This window comes from Platichthys flesus, chromosome 2 (assembly GCF_949316205.1).
Source record: "Platichthys flesus chromosome 2, fPlaFle2.1, whole genome shotgun sequence".
In the NCBI taxonomy this organism is placed as follows: domain Eukaryota; kingdom Metazoa; phylum Chordata; class Actinopteri; order Pleuronectiformes; family Pleuronectidae; genus Platichthys; species Platichthys flesus.
In genome coordinates this window covers 13,594,611-13,613,308 of record NC_084946.1, presented here as the reverse complement: position 1 = coordinate 13,613,308, position 18,698 = coordinate 13,594,611, and the positions used below count along the sequence as shown (strand labels likewise).

The 18,698-nt window shown below is 41.5% G+C and overlaps 3 protein-coding genes across 7 annotated transcripts; 1 reads left to right on the top strand and 2 right to left on the bottom strand.

Annotated features, from left to right (window-relative positions):
* Window positions 1-1,115: 1,115 nt before the first annotated feature.
* On the bottom strand, window positions 1,116-6,223 carry inpp1 (inositol polyphosphate-1-phosphatase). 3 transcript variants are annotated; one of them, XM_062398917.1, is made up of 6 exons: window positions 6,128-6,223; window positions 3,806-4,011; window positions 3,659-3,719; window positions 2,972-3,172; window positions 2,714-2,888; window positions 1,116-1,983 (listed from the first exon to the last, which is right to left on the bottom strand). In XM_062398917.1, exons 2-6 carry the CDS (start codon window positions 4,007-4,009, stop codon window positions 1,485-1,487), a joined length of 1,140 nt encoding a protein of 379 aa, XP_062254901.1. In that variant the 5' UTR covers window positions 4,010-4,011; window positions 6,128-6,223; the 3' UTR covers window positions 1,116-1,484. The 3 variants fall into 3 exon arrangements, with proteins under 3 accessions (XP_062254901.1, XP_062254895.1, XP_062254888.1); XM_062398911.1 differs by lacking the exon at window positions 6,128-6,223 and adding an exon at window positions 5,928-5,975; XM_062398904.1 differs by lacking the exon at window positions 6,128-6,223 and adding an exon at window positions 5,107-5,315.
* Window positions 6,224-6,388: 165 nt separating this feature from the next.
* LOC133964697 (protein S100-B-like) lies at window positions 6,389-8,599 on the top strand. Of its 2 annotated transcripts, XM_062398934.1 has the most exons (4): window positions 6,389-6,858; window positions 7,203-7,681; window positions 7,867-8,010; window positions 8,450-8,599. In XM_062398934.1, exons 2-4 carry the CDS (start codon window positions 7,676-7,678, stop codon window positions 8,597-8,599), a joined length of 300 nt encoding a protein of 99 aa, XP_062254918.1. In that variant the 5' UTR covers window positions 6,389-6,858; window positions 7,203-7,675. The 2 variants fall into 2 exon arrangements, with proteins under 2 accessions (XP_062254918.1, XP_062254910.1); XM_062398926.1 differs by lacking the exons at window positions 6,389-6,858; window positions 7,203-7,681 and having other exon boundaries at window positions 7,810-8,010.
* Window positions 7,677-17,582, bottom strand: LOC133964668 (bile acid-CoA:amino acid N-acyltransferase-like). Of its 2 annotated transcripts, XM_062398884.1 has the most exons (13): window positions 17,300-17,582; window positions 16,521-16,584; window positions 14,414-14,537; window positions 13,476-13,685; window positions 13,087-13,186; window positions 12,541-12,731; window positions 12,256-12,431; window positions 10,920-11,036; window positions 10,759-10,844; window positions 10,519-10,612; window positions 10,328-10,408; window positions 10,106-10,241; window positions 7,677-9,939 (listed from the first exon to the last, which is right to left on the bottom strand). In XM_062398884.1, the coding sequence occupies exons 3-13, from the start codon at window positions 14,514-14,516 to the stop codon at window positions 9,839-9,841; spliced, it is 1,395 nt and encodes a 464-aa protein (XP_062254868.1). In that variant the 5' UTR covers window positions 14,517-14,537; window positions 16,521-16,584; window positions 17,300-17,582; the 3' UTR covers window positions 7,677-9,838. The 2 variants fall into 2 exon arrangements, with proteins under 2 accessions (XP_062254868.1, XP_062254877.1); XM_062398893.1 differs by lacking the exons at window positions 16,521-16,584; window positions 17,300-17,582 and having other exon boundaries at window positions 14,414-14,930.
* Between the last annotated feature and the right edge of the window lie 1,116 nt (window positions 17,583-18,698).

Sequence of the window (18,698 nt, the reverse complement as noted above, 5' to 3'; positions counted from 1 at the left end):
AAGAAAGATTTGTCCTATTATAACAAGTAAATAGACCATTATCCAGTGTTTTTCTAACAAACACTGTTAGTTCACTGTCAGCACAGCTGTCAGGAGTAAATTAAGATTCAGTGTCTTATTCAATTTCAATTCTGAAAGCAGACTGGAGGTGCTGGTGATCGAACTACCAACGTTTGACTTACAGTGAAACTGTAGCAGGTCAGCTGAGAGGCCGGTCCTGCATGACCTGTGTGAACACAAACACGCCCAGGACGTTTGTGCTCACACAATGAAAGGAATGAGGGCATGTGTGTCCCTGACCACCTCAGAATGTGGTCTGAGGGTTCGGATCTCTGGATGCATTCGGGACACATTTGGGTAAGTTCAGGGTTCAGACCGGACTCAGAGCAGATCGTTGCACTGATCTAAGCAGGGTCTCTGTGACTCCTCGGTACCTTTAACCTCTGGCAGTGAAGCATTCCTCAGCTGTCCAGCAGTGAGAACCTATGTTCTTCCCAACTCTGACAACTTCTCTTTAAGCGACATGGAAACAAATGGCTACAAAGTGTAGCAGGTGATTAATACATTTGTGTCAGGTCAAAGCTTTACACAATTCACAAATCATGTTCCGTTTGTTGTCTCTGCTTAGAGGAAGGTCCTGGACCACACTGTGATGGAGCGATGAATTGTCGCTCATTGGAGTGAAACAGATTCTGGTGAATTAAACTTTGTGTCCATTATTGTATTGTCCCATGTTAAACCAGTCTGGTAAGACATCAATTAGTGGTTCCCAAACTCTGTCCTTTTCCTGTTTGGATGCAGATCAAATCATTTGTCACCAACATACCAAAGTAAAGAGTCAGTAGATTTTATTAACTGGAAGAACTGGATCATTAATGTTTCTCTTCCTGCATGTTGGTGTAGTCTCTTTTGGATGAGCCAACCTCAATTTTCCATATTCCCGCCAACCACCACCAGTGTCTACACCTCAGTGGGATTTTCAAAACTATGCCCAGCCTCACCCCTGTCAATCATGAGGACATCATGAGGGCTCTAAGCATCAAATAGACTCATTCATATCACATCAGGTTCTCCTAGTTGTGCAAGAAAAAAAGATTTTTCATCTGAAGTCACTCCTGGTTGAACTGACAAGTTTAATTCCCTTTAAAAACTGAATTATTGTACAACACAGGTCATTTTTCTTTCCAATCATTTTGTCCCACATCATATCAGCATTGTTTCAAAAGGAATTAGATTCATTCAATTTTTCTTCCTCCTTTTTTTTCATAAAACAGTATTTGCAGATATTATTTTGCCAAGACCTGAAGTAAAATATACTCTTGCATATATATATTTATATCTGGTTAAAAATGACTATGAGTATTACTCATAGTTACTCAAAATATTTCATCCTTCACTGAAATCCTCTTCTCTATCATGGAAATACATTTATATGATCATATGTGACAATAACTGCTTCAGCGTTTGATGATCACGTCCACTCTTTACAACTTCCCTTTCAGAGCTGTGAGGATGCTGTGGAGCTGAGAACAGTCTCGATACGCCACCAGGCCTCCCTGGTTGGCCCAGCGGTCGGCTCCTTTACACTCAGTCTGAGACTGGTGATAGGTCAGTTCTGCCTGGCCCTCCTGTGCTTTAGAGGCAGACTGCAGACTCTTACTCAGGTCCACCACTCCCCCTCCGAGGGCCCGGAGCAGGGCGTGGGGAGCACAGGAGTCCCACTTATAGGTGCTGCCCTCTGAGAGGACGTAGACGTCAGCGAGGCCCTGGATGACACACAGGATCTTGTAGCCGGCTCCGGAGGCATACATGAGCTTCTCAGGGCCGCACAGTGAAGTCAAGGATTCCTTCACCACCTGCTTCTCACTGGAGCTCAGCACCGCTGAGAGGCCTCGTCCCTTTTCTGATCCACATTTGGGCCGCGACAGCGAGCAGATGTTAATGTCGCCACAGGACACGCCCCAGAAGTGTTTCCCACTCCAGCTGTCGACACAAGCAGGGAGTGGAAAGGTGAGAACGTTTCACTTCAGAGAGGAGACCCAGAATCAAAATGCAGGAGGATGCTGAAGATGACTGACAGTTTATTCCTTCACTGGACAACAAGATGAACTTGACAGGAGCACTGCAGCCAGTCACTGATTCCTCTCCCCCGGAAAAACATGTCTATCAACTCTCCACCAACATCAAATTCTTCATGTAGCTGTTCAAAAGGCTCCTCAGGGAGTGAGTCACCTCCTCATCTAAACACTCCCCAGAGTTAAGGGACTGTTCTGACAAGTTGAGTACCTGGTCAGACTAATCTCCTAATGTTTTAAGACTGGAAGCAAAAACTGAGACTTGCAGGACGAGTACTGGCTGCGTGAGGTGAAGAAAACGATCCAGACTCAAAGATGGAAAGTGAACAATATTTAAAGTATGAGTAAACAAAATAGACAGATGATCAGATAAACCTTCCTGACTTCATATCTTGCTTTTTCTTTCTGCCCAACAGTGTTGTTAATCCTCCTCAGGCTTCATTTTCAAATCCTCAGTTCATTGTTTAGGGGAGCCTGTGCTTTTTGAGAATTTGACCACAAGGTGGTATTTACTCGCTCAGGAAATATTCTTAACCTGTCCCTACCAAGTCAGTTAGAGTAACATCTGAATTATATGTTGAGAAGAAGGGCGCTTACACCTTTGTGTGCTTTAACAATGTGCAACGTCTTTTACCCACCGTCCATTTGAGGGATCTTTGTAGTTGAACGGCTGGTTGATGACTCCCATGACGGGCTCGCCTGTGCTCCGGAGGTAAACCCCGATCAGAACCAGAGCACAGTGCAGACCTGAAGGAAACAGGTGACCCTCCTCCAGCACCTCCTCTCGGCCTTCTATGTACTGACTGGTGGCATCTTAATTAAAAAGAAAACAGAGACGATCAGATCTCAGTGAGATGAGATGCTTCGAAAAATATTCACGGCGCCGAGCCCTTCACCTATGGGGTCGATCCAGATGCCGAGCTCAGAGGGGCTGAGGGGCACAGTCAGAGCCTCTGTGCTGGCGTCAGTGGTCGCAGGGTTTTGGTGGATGGCTCGAGCAAGCAGAGACGCCGCCGTGCGGTCGCCGTCCAGCACCGTGGCCAGCAGCGTCGCGGTCTCCTCCTCCGTACCGCACACTGTGACAATCACGCTCTCTCCTGCAGACACAGAGTCAGTGATACTTCATTTCTTTAACACAAATCACTGAATGTTCACAGAGCGCCGCGTGCTCTGACACAAATGTAACATGACTCTAACACTCTGAGGATTAGGTCCTCATCATTAACCCAAGTGTATTTTTAGCCTAACAGTTCAAACACAAACTATGAAGGTGAGGTGATTACTATTATTAACCTCTACCCTCAGACAATGAGAGGCAGAACTCCTATGGTGGAACAACACCTGGACCCATGTTCTCTTTGTATGTTCATTTAATTTGATCAAACACAATCTTATTGAGGAATTTGTCCGATGTGACCACGATATCATTAAGAACTAAAACAACACAGCTTAATATTCTCTGGTTCCAGCTTCTCAAATGTCAGGAATCGATGCTGCGTGGCACTGTTAATATCCCAACACATGACCTTAACTGACCCCAAACACATGCATGCAATTTGTTATGTGTAATATTGCACAATTACCAAGCCCATTCTCAAACTTGTTGGACTCCTCTCCATGAATGAAGTCAGCCATTTCAGGAAACTGCACAGAAGAACAGATATGACAGGATGTTAAAAAGCAGCACATCCTCCACCATAGAGCCAGACTGACTCAGTGACCTCTCCTACCTGAGCGCCGACATCGTGTCGGATCATCTCCTGGATCACCACGTCGGCGAGCGTCTTGAAGTCCTGGACGAACTTCTTGTTCTTGTCATCTCCCGTCTTCTCTTGCACGAGGAGCTGGAACAGCGGAGCCTCCTGCCTGCACACCCGAGCCACGTTAGCCGCTTTCTCAGCCACGCGCAGCAACAGCCTCAGCAGCTCAGCCATGCCTGCGCCGAGAGAGAATAATCACAATATGACTTTCAGCAATAGCAATATTACAATATTGATATATTGCTTAGACATCGTAAAAGCATAGTTAGGATGTAGAATGGATCTACATCTGATTTGTAACATGTTTAGCTGTTTATCCATATTTTATAATTCTTTTTTCTTATAAAGAATTGTTTAAACTATGACACCTTTGAACACTTTTAACATTATTATGCCTGACCAAAATAATGTTTCACAGACGGTTGACCTGAGGTGTCCGACGGCCTCTGCGGTTAATGTTTAGAAGTTTTATTTTTGTGTTAGGAGTTACCATCCTGTCTCTGGTATTAACATAATTTTGGTCAGGCATAATAAAAGCCATACACAATATAACATGGTCTGTATTTACATGGCGCGTTTCTAGTCTTTATGACCACTCAAAGCTCTTCACAGTTTTAATTATTATTTTTAATAAAGGTATTAAGAGGTGTATAAGTACAAAATAACTTCAACCGGGAGCAAAAACCAGGCTTCAAACTTAAAATAAATAATGTTACATTTATCATCCTTATAATCAAAAGACCGATATTTAAATTGTTGTGGGTCTACTTGAGGGTTTATTTAAAACCTGCTCCTGTGGGGGGGAGGAAAGTTAATTATGGCCTCGAAACGAAAACAGGACATATCTTAAAAAAGACAGGAGCGTGAGGCAGGGATGTGGTTTCCAGCTCTTTGCATAGTGAACCGCACAGTATCTGCTGAAGTCAAATGGTGCCGCCATATAACACTGCAACGTCCAGATCGCCATTTAAAAGGAGTGTGAGGGACTAAAGGAGAAATCAGAACACACCTAAAACGCATTAATACAACTGTAGAAAAACGCCAGTGTCCTCTAAGGGGATTAAAACACAGTCTGCGGGAAAGACAGGCCTCAGAGAAATGAATAGACTTCTAACACAGTGGACTGGACTGGCTCCCGTGTGGTCACTTGACTGCAGCCAGATGTGCTCCCGCTGCGCGTGTGACGTCCCAGATGTTTAGCTTAGCACCGGGATACGCCGCGGAGCAAAGGAATGTCCGCGTCCGAGAGCAAAGTGGCGGAGAGCTCTCACCTAAACACCGCGTCTCCCGGGAGCCGTGTCTCCGCTCGCCGCCCTGCAGTCACCTCACAAGGGCAGCTTGATGCGGCAGGACCGGGGCAAGGCACTTCTAGTTTCTGGGAACAGCAGGAGGTATCCGGGACCTCGGTTGAACAGCAAGGATTCGTCTGCGCTGGTTTCTCTACGTCAGTGAGCGTTTCCTAGCAGGGGGAGGGGTTGAACGACACGGCTGACGCACACTAGGTTCCGCTTGTTGCGTCATCGGTGGGGGGGAGGGAGCACGGTGTGTTTCACAGGGAGCGGCCGACAGGAAGTGGAGTTGGCGCGCTGCGGTCAGGGCGTGACTTCTGTTCCTGTAGATCTAATGAATATCCTTTAATTCCGAATACTAAGAAGTCCATTTCCCTAACATATGTCCATCCGGTTGATTTCTAAGAGTGCGATTTAATATTGATCACAGATACTCTAGCTTTTGTGAGACCGGAATTGAAACAGCTGATCATCCAAATTTCGATTTCATGTTCTCTGTAATATTCTGGGACTGTCAACGGACATCCAGCTCCCCGCTCCCCTCTCAAGGAAAGACACTGTGTTTAATATTAGCTTAAGGGTCATTAAAGGGATAGTTTAACCAGTTTCTCACATTATCCATTCACCACTATGCTGATGGATGGGTGGGTGAAGTTCTGAGTCCACAAAACACGTTTAGAGTTTCAGTGATAAACAGCGTCAAAATCTGTTGTTGCTGTTAAAGTCATGGTAGCCGCAGTATTCATAAAGGATAGATACATTTTGAATTTCTTATAAATAAGCAAATTCGGTTTGTCATGTACCTGTGTTTTTTCATTGGAGATATGTGAGCCAACACCAAAAACGAAACTCTGAAGTGACAGTACAGTTCAATAAGCAAACATTCAGATAATTCAAAATCTGTTAGACAAAATAAAACACTACATTTATACATCATGTCAAAAAAAGTATGTTCACTATACATATAATGAGAGAAGACAAGAATGACTTGCGTGCTACTCACAGACTGTATAGGTTCTAGTGCAAATACGAAGTTCAGATTCGTTGTGTATTCTTCATAACCAATCCTATTCAGTTCCTCTCATATCTACTGTCAGTACACACCCTCCGCGCAGGACTGGACCTGTACAACTAGGCAGGATATGTATGGGGGACCTGCCTCGCAGTGGAAAGAGCAGCTTTTGATTACTTACAACTATTATTCATCTGACGCTGATGCATTTAAATTTGTCTTCGTCATTACAATGCAATAACAAGTCTCTCTTTTTTTAAATATTCGGGCCAAACCAGTTTTGGATCAAACCATGAACCTGATGATCTTCACTTGTGGCCCAATAGTCTCAGTAGCAAACAATTCATTGGTAACCCTAAAGCGAAAGATGTATGACTATGGGGCCCCCTGGTGGCTTTGGCGTCCTTAGCGGATGCCTGTTTGGCTTATATATTGTTCATAATTGTGTTTTCTGACATGTTGCTGTGTTTACTGAAATGTTGTGTGTTGACTTATGATTTCTGATATGTGGTGCTTTCCAAAATGCTGTATATTGTTTGGTGAAACGTTTTGTTTTCTGTAATGCATTGTTGTCAGAAAAGCTGTTGTGTTTTCTGAAATGCTGACGTGCCTGCACTCCAACGGCCTCTTTTCTTAAGAGCTCGTTAACAGTGTAGCAACCTTTCAGCAGACCAACCCCAACATCTCTCCCACAAACAAAGACCTAGACCACAAACACACTGGTGAGTGCTATTAGCAACTTTAGAGGAATATGACACAAGCCATATCCTCTGTCATAAATTATGTCAATGCTCTTGTTTTGTATGGGTGTTTAAGGTGCTTCTATTTAAAGCTTAAAAGGGAAAACAAAAATATTTCTATAATCACATTTCTGTTGGTTTTTATTGCCTTACAGCGATGGTATTAATACTGTCATATTGATAGTATTTGATTATTAACATAAAATAAAATAAATGGAGAAATGTACTTAGAAAAACGTTTTTATACATATCTCTTGATAGAATTTGTAAAAGTTTTCAAACGTTTTCTACAATTAAACATTCACAACCTTTAATTTCTCATGCAGGGTTTAGAAAGCTTATTTTACATGCTGAGCCGATAGCAATGCCATTGATGACAATGCATCAGATGCACTTTTTGGTAAGGGACTTCTTTCATTTCTTTTACCTGTTACTCTGATTGTTAATACAGTTGTTAACAAACCGTGCGCAGAGTATTATGAACCGGACCTGGAACAAATCCAGAATCTGCTGAATTTTGCAGGACTCTAGATCAGTTTGTGGCCGGAACTGACTTTGGAGAAACGGCGAAACCTGATCATACTCAAGTGACACATTTTAAAAGCAAATGGTTTTTGGTCAAATCTCTGACCACTAATATCCATTAGTCGTACATTACATAGTGCATGGTAGATGTAAGTGGAAGCTGTTGATCAATACATTTTAGTCTGGACAGTGAACTGGGTGAGGCAGTGAACACACTGCTGGAAAAGCTGCCTGTCTCAGTTAGGATCCTTACAGGACAGACGCGTTTCTTCAGATGCAGGTAAGAAAGACTCGATCTTTATTGTCATACATTCATTGGTAATAGTTTATAGATAACGATATGTTACTAATACAAATGCTGCAATGCATTTTATGCACAAAACAAACTCAAATTGAATCATCTCTCATATGACATCTTCAAGTGAGAGTAAAATACTCGGCTGTGTCACGTTGTTTGTGTTGCAGGATTCCAAGGAGACCATGTCAGAGCTGGAGAGTAGCATGGCCAGCATCATCCGAGTGTTCCACAAATACTCGGGTGACAAGTGCAACCTGAGAAAAGCAGAGCTAAAAGCACTCATCAACAATGAGATGAGTCATTTCATATTGGTACGTTATGGATTCATAATAACTGGCCTGTTTTTGACAGCACTGTATTACATAAGAATTGATATTACTCTCAACAACTTAAACACTCAGGCTGTTTATGACTATTTGGAGAGTATGTGCATATGATTTAAGATACTTGTATACGTTGACAAAAGCTATGCTGGAATTCTATTGATGACTGACTTTGATTTTGGTTGGTTGGTTGTCAGAGTGACACACTTTTATCAAACTGTGAGATGTGAAATGTGAGATGAGGTAAATGTGCAGAGAAATAACTTACAACATTCCTCTACTGCCAGTCTCAGCTCAAACTGTAAATCTTTTATTAAATCTATCCCTTTTAGTTCCCTGGTGCGAAATGAATGTCATTTCTGCCTTATAACGTCACTGTCTGGCAGAGTTTTAGGATTAACTTTGATTCGGTTTTTCTGCTCAACAGAAAATCCATGAGAATGAGACCCTAGACGAGCTCTTTGCGGACCTCGACCAGAACGGAGACCTGGAGATCGACTTCAAAGAGTTCATCACCCTCATCTCCATGGTGACCTCGGCATGCCATGAGCTCTTCATCCCAAGTCCTCATGACTGATTAGCATGTTCACTAATAAACACGATGAGGTAGATAGGAACAGTGTCTGTATTCTTTAAGAGGGAGTGAATGATTAATGCCCATTAAGATGACGTCTGAGTAGATTTTGACTTGGAGGCAGGTTGTTGCTACATTTGTTTTTTCTGTATAAACGACTTATTAAACGACTCTCTATGGTAAAATAGAGAAAAGTAGAAAATATAGTGTATGCAAATCTATGCTGCAATCCAATAGCACATCTTTACAAATATATTAGTTTCAGTCACATAATTCTGCAATGGTCTTTTCCATATATTTTAAGTGTGACAGCTATTATGTTACTATCCTTATCTGTGGCTGCACTGCAGATGCTATTTAATGGACGTGGCTGCTGTGTATATCTGAGGACTCTGTCACACAGGTCATTGTGTTTTCAGGAGTTGTAAGTGTACATAGTCAACCGGCACACGCTCAAGTTTCTCAAAGATGTCTCACCTCTCATCCAAGAGGTTTCTTCAGTTCTGTTCTTAAGGTACTTTGTACACTTGTACAACTCCTGACAGTAATTTTTGTGTAGTAGACTCATGCATTTGTGTTCTTCAGGTATGATTGTCAAATATATAAAAAATATATAATAAAAGTAAGAAGTTCTATTCTATTCAGTTCAGTCTCTCAATGTATTTGTTTTGCAATCGGTTTCCACTGAGCCAGGCCAACAACAACGTCAGCAATTTTCACTTATATACAGGGTTAGCATCCCACAGGCCATTAGTTATATGTCACCATTACTGCCTACATTTATCTTTATTGGATTTTGCCTGTAGTCATGTATTTTAAGTTGTTTTCACCTTTTTTAAATACACTTACCTCAGCTATTCTATTCCTATCTATTTATATGTGTGTATGTCTATCTATCTATCTGTCTATCTAAATTTTAGCTCAGCAGTTTGTAGCATTGTCATGTGTGACATTGATAGTCAAGTAATACATTTAATACAGCTGCATCAACAGTACCTAGGAAGTGTAACTGTATAAGTGGTCTCTCCTTCTCATGAGCTGAACTACTCTGACAGGGACTTAACTCTTCCTCCCTGTTGCCACTCTTCACTCCGCTCAATGTAAAGCGCTCGACCTGAAGGATGAAGTGAACACGTTTTACAATCCAGTTTCTGGATTGTAAAACTCTCTCTCTGATAAATGCAGCATTTTCACAGTCACACATAGTGAGTTCCTATCTCAAAAGTCCACTGCACCAAAGATTCACCGTCTCAGATGGTTTTCCATAAAATCTAACATCTTCTTCCAGGAGTCTTCTTGTGCTGCAGCATGGGGTGCGAGATGACCTCCCCACAGAGTGAACACTGCAAGGGGAAAAAAGTCAGAAATACAGTTATTACTCTCCATTACAGGTCCAATTTAACTTTTAACTTAACTTTTTGAAATTCTTCTCCAGACGACCAATATATTTACATCCTACCTTGTCTTAAGATTTTAATGAAGGGTCTGCAGCAATGGGACATGACTCACCTTTTTCAGGTTTGACTCTCCATAAGGATATTCTTGAATTTGGCGAGTAAGGCGGCTCGATCAGGTGACCAGCACCGGGGTACGACAAGCGAGTGAACAGGTGAGATTTATCTGCTGCCTTCAGGGTTTCTTCGATCTGATGATGAACCAATCATGGTTTTAAAAACAATGCAGACGAAGGTCACTCAATTTACTTTAGTGAGCGAAAAGAGACAAATCTACCAGGTTTGCGTTGTCTGTGCTTGATGCGTTCTGGTCATCTTCTCCCTCTATGTACATTAATGGGCAAGTGATGTTCTCGATCTGCAAAAACACAACAGGAAAATTCATGTAAAGCACAAAGTGTAGATACTGTTAGTGCATATATGAGAATGTGTTTTAGTGTTTGCAGGTGGCCGTGTCTTTCACATCACCTTCACTTTGCTCTCAGGGTCAAGATTAGCAAGCGAGGAGATTTCTTTGAAAGTGACAAGGCCTTGGTCATCATACTCCCAGTATTTATTGTTACTGAAACCATGAGTTAAAAGGAAGAAAAAAACTTTAATCAAGGTCATCAACGGTTAAGACAATTCCATCAACATTGAAAATATTGATATGTAATCCTACAACCCAGTGCTTTAGAGAGGTGAACCCTATCAGAAAATACAATTTACCTTTCAATGTTTTCAGTCCTGCCGTCTGCATCTGAGAGCTTGATGGTACTTCCCACTGGTCCATTGATACAAATCAAACAGGAGGGCTGGAGAGGAGAAATAAAACGTTATAGAGCTAAACATGTTTACCTGTTCTATGTTACTGACCGACACTGACGTACTTTGACACCTGGCTGAGTGGCATTTCGAAGAGTCAGGTAGACTCCATACGACAGACCGATCATCCCAACTCTGTCGGCACAGACCTGAGGATGATCTCGCAGCAGGTGGAAGGCCGACTGTTCAAACACAACGATGGGATATTTTGAGTAAATAACATGGTCATCAAATTAAGGCAGGTGATAAACAGGAAAAAAACAGGAATAGAAGGAAACACAAGGGAACCCAACAAATGAACCAACAAGGGAGATGAGAGACTAAATATACAAGGAAGGGATGATTGGGCACAGGTGAAACAAAAGGGGAAGACAACAGAAGTAAGCAAATCAAGGAAGTAAATAAATCAAGCAAAGATGCACAGCGCAAATCATAGTAAAACGTGAATAAAAAAATGTCCAATATCAATTTAAATTGACCATGTAACCATAGGCAGCCGGACAGAGGGCAGGACACTCTCGGGAAGAAGACTCAGAGGCTGGGCAGACAGGTGGAGCTGTTCTAGAAATTGTCTTGGAGGCTCAGCAGGATGCTAGAGACAGGAAGCTGGCAAAGGTGAGTCCCCACAGGAGGCAGAGCTGGAGGGTGCCGGCAAAGCCTGGGATGAAGGTGTGACCTCTCTAGAGGACAGCCGGGGGGTCGACTATAAAGGATACAGGGTGTGAGGCCAGCGAGGGTGGGTTTCTCCGGATGAACCGAAGGTCAGGCTGACAGGGAAGGAGGAGCTAGTGACAGCTGACTTCAGTCTGGAGGTCACAGACCAGAGAGGTAACAGTTGTCCTCCAGGCCGTCGGCCAATGGCACGCTGATGAGGATGCAGTCCGCACGTGATAAATTCCTAGTCACCATCAGGCTGGGAGCTATATGCAGTATAATGAGTTCATTAATTTAACACGACTGAATCTAATAGGACTAGCCTGATATAAATGACAGTGAATTTAATAGGCAAACAGAAAAGCAGGGGAGCCAAAAAAAAAACACAACATCTTGAATATGGGACAATTGAACCAAACCAAGAAGATGAGACATTGGAGAACAAGGCAGGAGCCAAACAAGAACCAACACAAACACCAGCGAAACAAACCAGCAAGGGAAACTGACAAAGACTAAATACATAAACAGGTATAGTTAGACACACAAACACATTCAGGGCGGGGCAGGAAGAGAATCAGGCAAAGGCATACATGGCAAATAATGTCACAAAGAAATTCATAAATTCCACAAAAGCATTTAAAGTCCTTTAGAGGAGCAAATCCTTACACCGTAAATCTTTTTTAAAGTGAAATTATTGAGTGAGAAAAGAAGATACAAGGCAAAATTTAAGCCCGCATCTTATCCTACCTTGAAATATGAATCATCAACATTGAGGCAGTTCTTTGGGCCAGGTAAGTCTTTGTGCTCTATGTAGGCAAGAGAGAAGCTGGCGTAGCCTCTGGATGCAAACAGAGCAGAGCGGTACTCCACCAGTCCTCCACCCATTCCCCAAAGGTCCAACATGGCAGGAAAGGGACCTGGACCTGCAAGAGATCAGTAGAGCAGACGCTGTTCAGGAGACAGTTGCCTTCCAACAGCTTTCCATGTCTATCTTATACAGTGCTTCATAGAGTATGCGTCAAATATACTCACCAGGGGGTAAGAATAACGTCCCTACAAGCGTGTTTTGACGAATCTCTATTCTCCTTACGCCTGGTGCCATGTACCAGCGCTCAGCAGTTACAGCTGCCAGCTCAGCACCCTGTGCCTCACTGGGTGACACATGCCCGTCCAGTACAGAAATGTGCACCACGTATGGAGTGTCCACATATTTTTTCCGCAATCTGTGGAAAGAGCACCACTTAGACTTGAAACTCTCATCGACCCAAAACGATTCATATAGACAACAAGCAGGTGAATTTGGTAACAATTCACCTGCTTGTTGTCTATATGAACAAGAATATTGATTGGATTCAATTTAATAAAAAGTCTAATATAAATGGTGACTACAGAGACATAGTTATTTCTGTAAGTCAGTGGCTGTAGCTGGGTTTAGCAATGAAAAAACAGTTTGTGATATTATACCACCAGGAGGTGTAAGGAAACTTTAAAACGCACAGTAGGGTGCATGTTAAAGTTGGGTTTGATACCTATTACTTTATTTTCTGGGTCTCTCAGGCTCTTATTTTTATCACTTGCCTCAAACCTTCTCGTGCTCCAGGAGCCGGCTGCAGTCCCCAGAAGAGTCCCATTGGCTCACAGCCCATATATGATCCCCCAATAGAATGATCCCTGCTCACTATTAGAGGAAGAAAGAGAGAAGGGAGAGGATCAATAAACGATTAGAAGTCTAGTTGTGTCTATTAACTCTGTATATTTACTAAAAGAAGAGTTAAGAATATAAGACTCAACTAACCACATATAATTTAAGAAAATTCAGGTTAAATCTAACATTTGTGGTGTTTTCCAAAATGTATTTGGACCAAATTGTATGATGATGTGTTAAACAGTCACAAAAGCTTTATATACATTCAGTGAGGTGATACAGTGATATGTAGGGTAATGAGTCGATACTCAGTGTGACTCACAGTTCACAGTGCCATCTGCATTTGTATTATAATGGGCGCAGGCCTCCCACAGGTCACCATCCTCACTGTGCATTTGTGCACAAACTGTAACTGGACTGCTCGGGGGCAGGAAGTGTCCTTTAATGCTGATCTGTTCGTCTATGAGAGCCCGAACAGGATCAGCTGTCAACAGAGGGGCTGGTCTACAGCTGCTCCTCCACCGGACTGCACCTGCAAGTAAAAGACACAGAAAAATGAATTAGAAAAGAGGGGAGATAGGTGCATTCATTTGGCAGAGGCTGTTGTCCTGAGCTGGAGGGAAAAATAACCCACTTGCTAATCAGTAGATTGACTTTTGACTTTCATTGTTAAGCTTGAGTACACGTTGACATGGAGAAGCTGAGAATCAAATCAACCATTAACAATTCCTGCCACTCAGTGATAGACATATTCTTCAATCACCCTATTATTTATATACATATTTCATGAAATCTTTTCTTTTTCTACTCTCAACATGTTGTTGGTGTAGATTGAGGTCTAAAAAAAACTGCAGTTGTTGTAATAATTGAGTTTCCTTGTCGTTTTGAGTCAAAGCACAATTGTATAACCAGGCTTATGCATGGGGAGCCCTGCCGCTCACTGTTATATGTATAAAATGTCCACGACATGTTATTTTACTGAAAATATCTCCTGACCCCTGTGAGGGTATGACAGAGGTGCATTAATCATCATCGGCAGGTTCAGGAATACTATAGTATATCATCTATAGACAAGTGCTGCCATTTTTAAGCCATCAATTAAAGTACATCTATTTGTGAAATACAGGTGATAACACTCTGCATGTCACAATCAGAGCTTCAGGCAGTAAACTCGAAGCAGAGTTAGATTCACTCTGGGTCAAAGTTGAATTTACAGTTTAACTGAGAAACAAGCTCTCAAAGAACAAGCAAAGATCTTACCCACTGCACGATGCAAGCCTGTCAGTTTCCAGTGTAGATTGAAGCATGGTTTTAACTTCATTCCCACCAGCTGCTGCATTGTGGTCACACATCGTCCCAGCATGATGGTCTTTTAAGATCCGATCTGAAAACACAGGAAGATGTTCACACTGGTTCACAGCTCTCTGGTCAAATGAAAAATGATCTGCTCCAGTTAAATATTTAACCTTACAACTGACCCAAGTCTGAACCAAGGGGCTGCACTCAACATCAGGCCTTTGCCCTAGTCTAGTATTGTGTAACAAAATAGTTAGAAGATGCTGCTTCCTGAAAAATGATTTTTCCAGTTTGCCTGGGACACCCTTTGAGCCAAATAATAATTATTAATGCCAGTTAAATCTAAACGAATTTTAACAATTCATAATCGAAATTACACATTACAATCTTTGACTTCTTCAAAGACTCATTGGTAAACGTTAGATTAGAGGTTGAGATGTTTAAGAAACTATTTAGTTCAAAGTATCTCTGATATTTTATGATGATAATTAATTAATTAATGAACTTAATCCACCCTAGAAGTTATCAAATGAATGTATTGGAGTAAAGAAATGCAACATTTCACTCTGCAAAGAAGTATTAAAAAATGGAAGTCATCTACAAGTATCTCAAAACGGTACTTAAGAACAGTATTTAAATGTACTCACTTACAGTAGAGCTGTTATGCTCTTAAATACACAGCACTTCAGTTACACCGAGCTAACACTGGGTGGCGCTCAGAACATTGCAGCATGGATTCAGCAAGATGTGTGAAATATTCCCTTCAGATTCTGCTCCATGTCGTCATGACCTCATCACATCACTCATGCAGACTTGATGTGAATCTCCTCATCTACAACATCCAAATAGTTTTCTATTGAATGCCAAGCAATCAACAATGGGCAGCAGGCCAATGAAGTAGGGTTGAACCATATAGCCGCTTTAACGTTTTCATATGAGTCTATATTGATATTATCATGATAATTATCACATTGTTGTTTCTTTTAAGTTTGTGGGAAGGTTGTGGTTTTAACTCTTCTTTATGAGCAGCACTTTGAGATGACTAAGTGAAGTGTTGAAGCTGCCTTCAGAAGAAAAGGAGAAGCAAATGGTCAGTAACTATACTCACAGGGCCTGTGGAATTTAAACAGTGACAGATTTTTATTAAGGGGTTTAAAGTGTGCCTAAAAAAATCTTCCCCCACACCATTACAGTACCAGCAGCCTGGACTGGTGACACACAGCAGGTTGTGTCCATGAATTCATACTGTTGATGCCAAATTCTGAGCCCGACCATCTGTGTAGCTCAGCATAAATCCGGACTCATCAGACCAGGCTTCGCTTTTCCACTCTTCAGTTAGTGCAACCTCAGATTTCTGTTCTGGCTGGAAGGAGTGGAGCATTGCTTTGTTTTCTTTGTATGATTAGGCATGTATATGTGTTCATATATAAAAGGCTTGGAGAACATATGTATCAATGTCTAGATTAGTTAATATCTAGAGTCATTAAATTCAGTGTGTGTGTGTGTGTGTGTATCTATAACAGAGAGAGACAGAGATTAAATATCGTCACCTTTCTAAATTAATGGCCTAAGTCTTTTTTTTGACAAGAATCATTTTTTTTGCCAAAATCATCTCCTCATGATGCTCTGGTAAAATCGCCTACATCCTCAGTTGAAAATATTTCATCTACAGTTTTTGTCTAATTTTTTCCACATTACGTGATCTAATTAAGAAGAATTTGAATACCGTATTGTAATCTAACAGCTAGATATTATGAGACAACAAACAAATTACAAAGGACCCTCTTTACAACAGCTTGTGCACCCCTAGGTTGGGTTGGGATTCTTTGGGAATCCCTGATGCAGCTTAATACAAGTAACCACGAGGCAACAAATGTTTTTCAGAATGATCACACATTTTTGACTGTACACCTCAAAGGGTTGAAATGTTTTTCCTTTTTGGTAGGAAATGCACTTGACAATTCTGACACTGGCGAGTTCTCATCCACTGAAAATGACAATGAGGCAGTCGTTGAAGAGATGAAGCAGCATGTACCAGGCCAAGACTCTGTTTCAGGTGAGCAGAAAATACCTTAAACACTCCTGTTGCTGTTGTTGAAGATGCCAAGTAGAAAAATCCACACGATGAAGAGGACCTATTGATGAAGATGAGGTCATAAACGCCATTAGTTTAAGAGGGTGACGATAAGATGGTTACATAACTTGTACTGGTCTCTCTCCTCACTCTGCTAGAGGTTTCTTCCAGTTAATGGGGGAGTTATTTCGCGTGCTTGATCATTGTGGGAACAACTGGGTTCCTCTATAATTTGAAGGTCTCCACTTTACTATGTAAAGTGCCTTGATATATTGTATGTTAAGATTTGTCACTATACAAATAAAATTTGATTGAATTTAGGCTTAACCTCTGAGTTAATTAACATACCTTTCTCAGTATAAAAATGCAATACTGTTTCAATGCAAAGAATTTAGAAAATACTTCTGCACTAAAGTATGATAATTATACAAGACCAGCTGTTTCTGCAAACAAGTTAAAATGCTGACGAAGGGAACTTTTTCATTGCAACACATACATGTCGACAATTGTAGATTAAGCCCCCCAAATCTCAGATACGTGTGTTATCATTGAGTCAATGGTTAGTATGCATCTTGCTAAAATTAATCTACAGACATATTTAACATAGTTCAATGACGTTCTGGATGTAAAGGAAAGTTGCTCATTCCTTTTCAATGAACACGTCAGGGGTGGGCTAAAAGAGCTCCAGTGCAAAGTCCATATTTGTCTGTTTTCACTCAGAGGAACACGTGACCCTCCAGATTCACCACCGGGTCATATTCACAGAGGGATCTTACCACCGAAGTCCTCCCGAGTGCGATGGAAAGTCCCGTTGAAGAGCTCAGTCAACCACGCACATCTCCGGGGAGACGACAGAGGAAGAGGACGGACCAGTGAGATGACCTCAAATAATTCCTGACTGGGAATAATCACGTGAACGTCTCATAAAAGGCGGAGCATCAACAAGTTGGTGAAAACGAAGGGTGGCATATTTTTATATCCGGTCACTTTATCCAGTCTACATATCCAGTCTATAACAACACAACCTGAGGAGTGTTCGACGTCTCTTAGTATAAATAACATAGTCCTCACGTACGTAATGACATACGTACGTTATGATAAGAACGATGTCAGAACTGATTTCAAAATAAAAGTCTCCAGTGAACGTGAGTTTCGCTTTCTCCTGTCAATAATGAACGGAGAGAATTGATGAATGAATGCATGAACAAGTAAATAAATGCACAAGTAAGTAAAAGGGATTTGAAATAATAAATGGAAAAATAAATAAATTACCCTGCTACTTAGTCTATAGGGTTTTTATATTGTGTTTTATTTGGTTTATTTTTGTCGTGCACTGGTTGGTGGTTGTACATCAAATTGCCCTTGAAGGATAATACATTTTCTTTTAGGGACAACTTTAGTTAATCACAAGCTGCACAAATCAAGCAAGACCAGCAGAGGAACCCAGCAGCCAGCAGGGAGCAGCCTCAGGACATCACATGGAAACAAGCAGCAGCAGACTGTTTGGAAATTAAACAAGAACGGTTCAAGGATGTTTATTTCAAGAGGAGGTCTCAATAGGGCAACAAAAAGCTACGACAAAAAAAAATATCATATCAGCTTCTGATTCTCTGTAATGTCCTGCCAGTGCTACTCATCCAGTACGTTATGTTTTCACCCCTGTCCGTTTGTTGGTGTGTTTGCAGGATTGATCGAAAACTACTTAACAGACTTCCATGAAACTTTGTGGAAGTATGAGACTTGAGCAAAGAAAGAATCCATAAATTTCCCAGAAATACCCAGCCTATTTAGAAGACTTGCAAAACTCGGTTCAGCTTGAAGTTGAATTTAAGGAGACTGTTGGGCCTAGACGTGGGCGTGCACTCTACTGCGTGCCACACTAGTTACTTCTTGTTTTGTGCCCTGATTTATCCAAATATTTTTGTTGACAAGAAAGGTCAATTCATTTTAAGAAAGGATTTAGAAATAAATTTGTTTGTGAGTACAGACTTTATGAGTTCAAACTGTCTTCCTTCCTTCCTCAGTGTGCTATTTGCCTTGTTTTTTATCTATAGTCTTTTTATAACGATGGATGACGCAGCTCCACTTCCTGCCACTATTCATAAATGTCTTGATACCCGATGTTCCATTGATACACACGGTCAATTGATCACGAGTCACGGATAAAATTATGAT

Excerpts from the sequence above, each read along its gene's own strand:
- inpp1 (XM_062398917.1), bottom strand. The coding sequence starts at position 4,009 with ATGGCTGAGCTGCTGAGGCTGTTGCTGCGCGTGGCTGAGAAAGCGGCT. Across the intron at positions 3,720-3,805 it reads GACACGATGTCGGCGCTCAG|TTTCCTGAAATGGCTGACTT; the intron begins GTAGGAGAGGTC and ends TCTTCTGTGCAG. Across the intron at positions 2,889-2,971 it reads CATCTGGATCGACCCCATAG|ATGCCACCAGTCAGTACATA; the intron begins GTGAAGGGCTCG and ends TTTTTAATTAAG.
- LOC133964697 (XM_062398926.1), top strand. The coding sequence starts at position 7,810 with ATGACATCTTCAAGTGAGAGTAAAATACTCGGCTGTGTCACGTTGTTT. Across the intron at positions 8,011-8,449 it reads AGATGAGTCATTTCATATTG|AAAATCCATGAGAATGAGAC; the intron begins GTACGTTATGGA and ends TCTGCTCAACAG.
- LOC133964668 (XM_062398884.1), bottom strand. The coding sequence starts at position 14,516 with ATGCTGGGACGATGTGTGACCACAATGCAGCAGCTGGTGGGAATGAAG. Across the intron at positions 11,037-12,255 it reads TTGATGATTCATATTTCAAG|TCGGCCTTCCACCTGCTGCG; the intron begins GTAGGATAAGAT and ends GTGTTTGAACAG. Across the intron at positions 9,940-10,105 it reads GAGAGTCAAACCTGAAAAAG|TGTTCACTCTGTGGGGAGGT; the intron begins GTGAGTCATGTC and ends TTCCCCTTGCAG.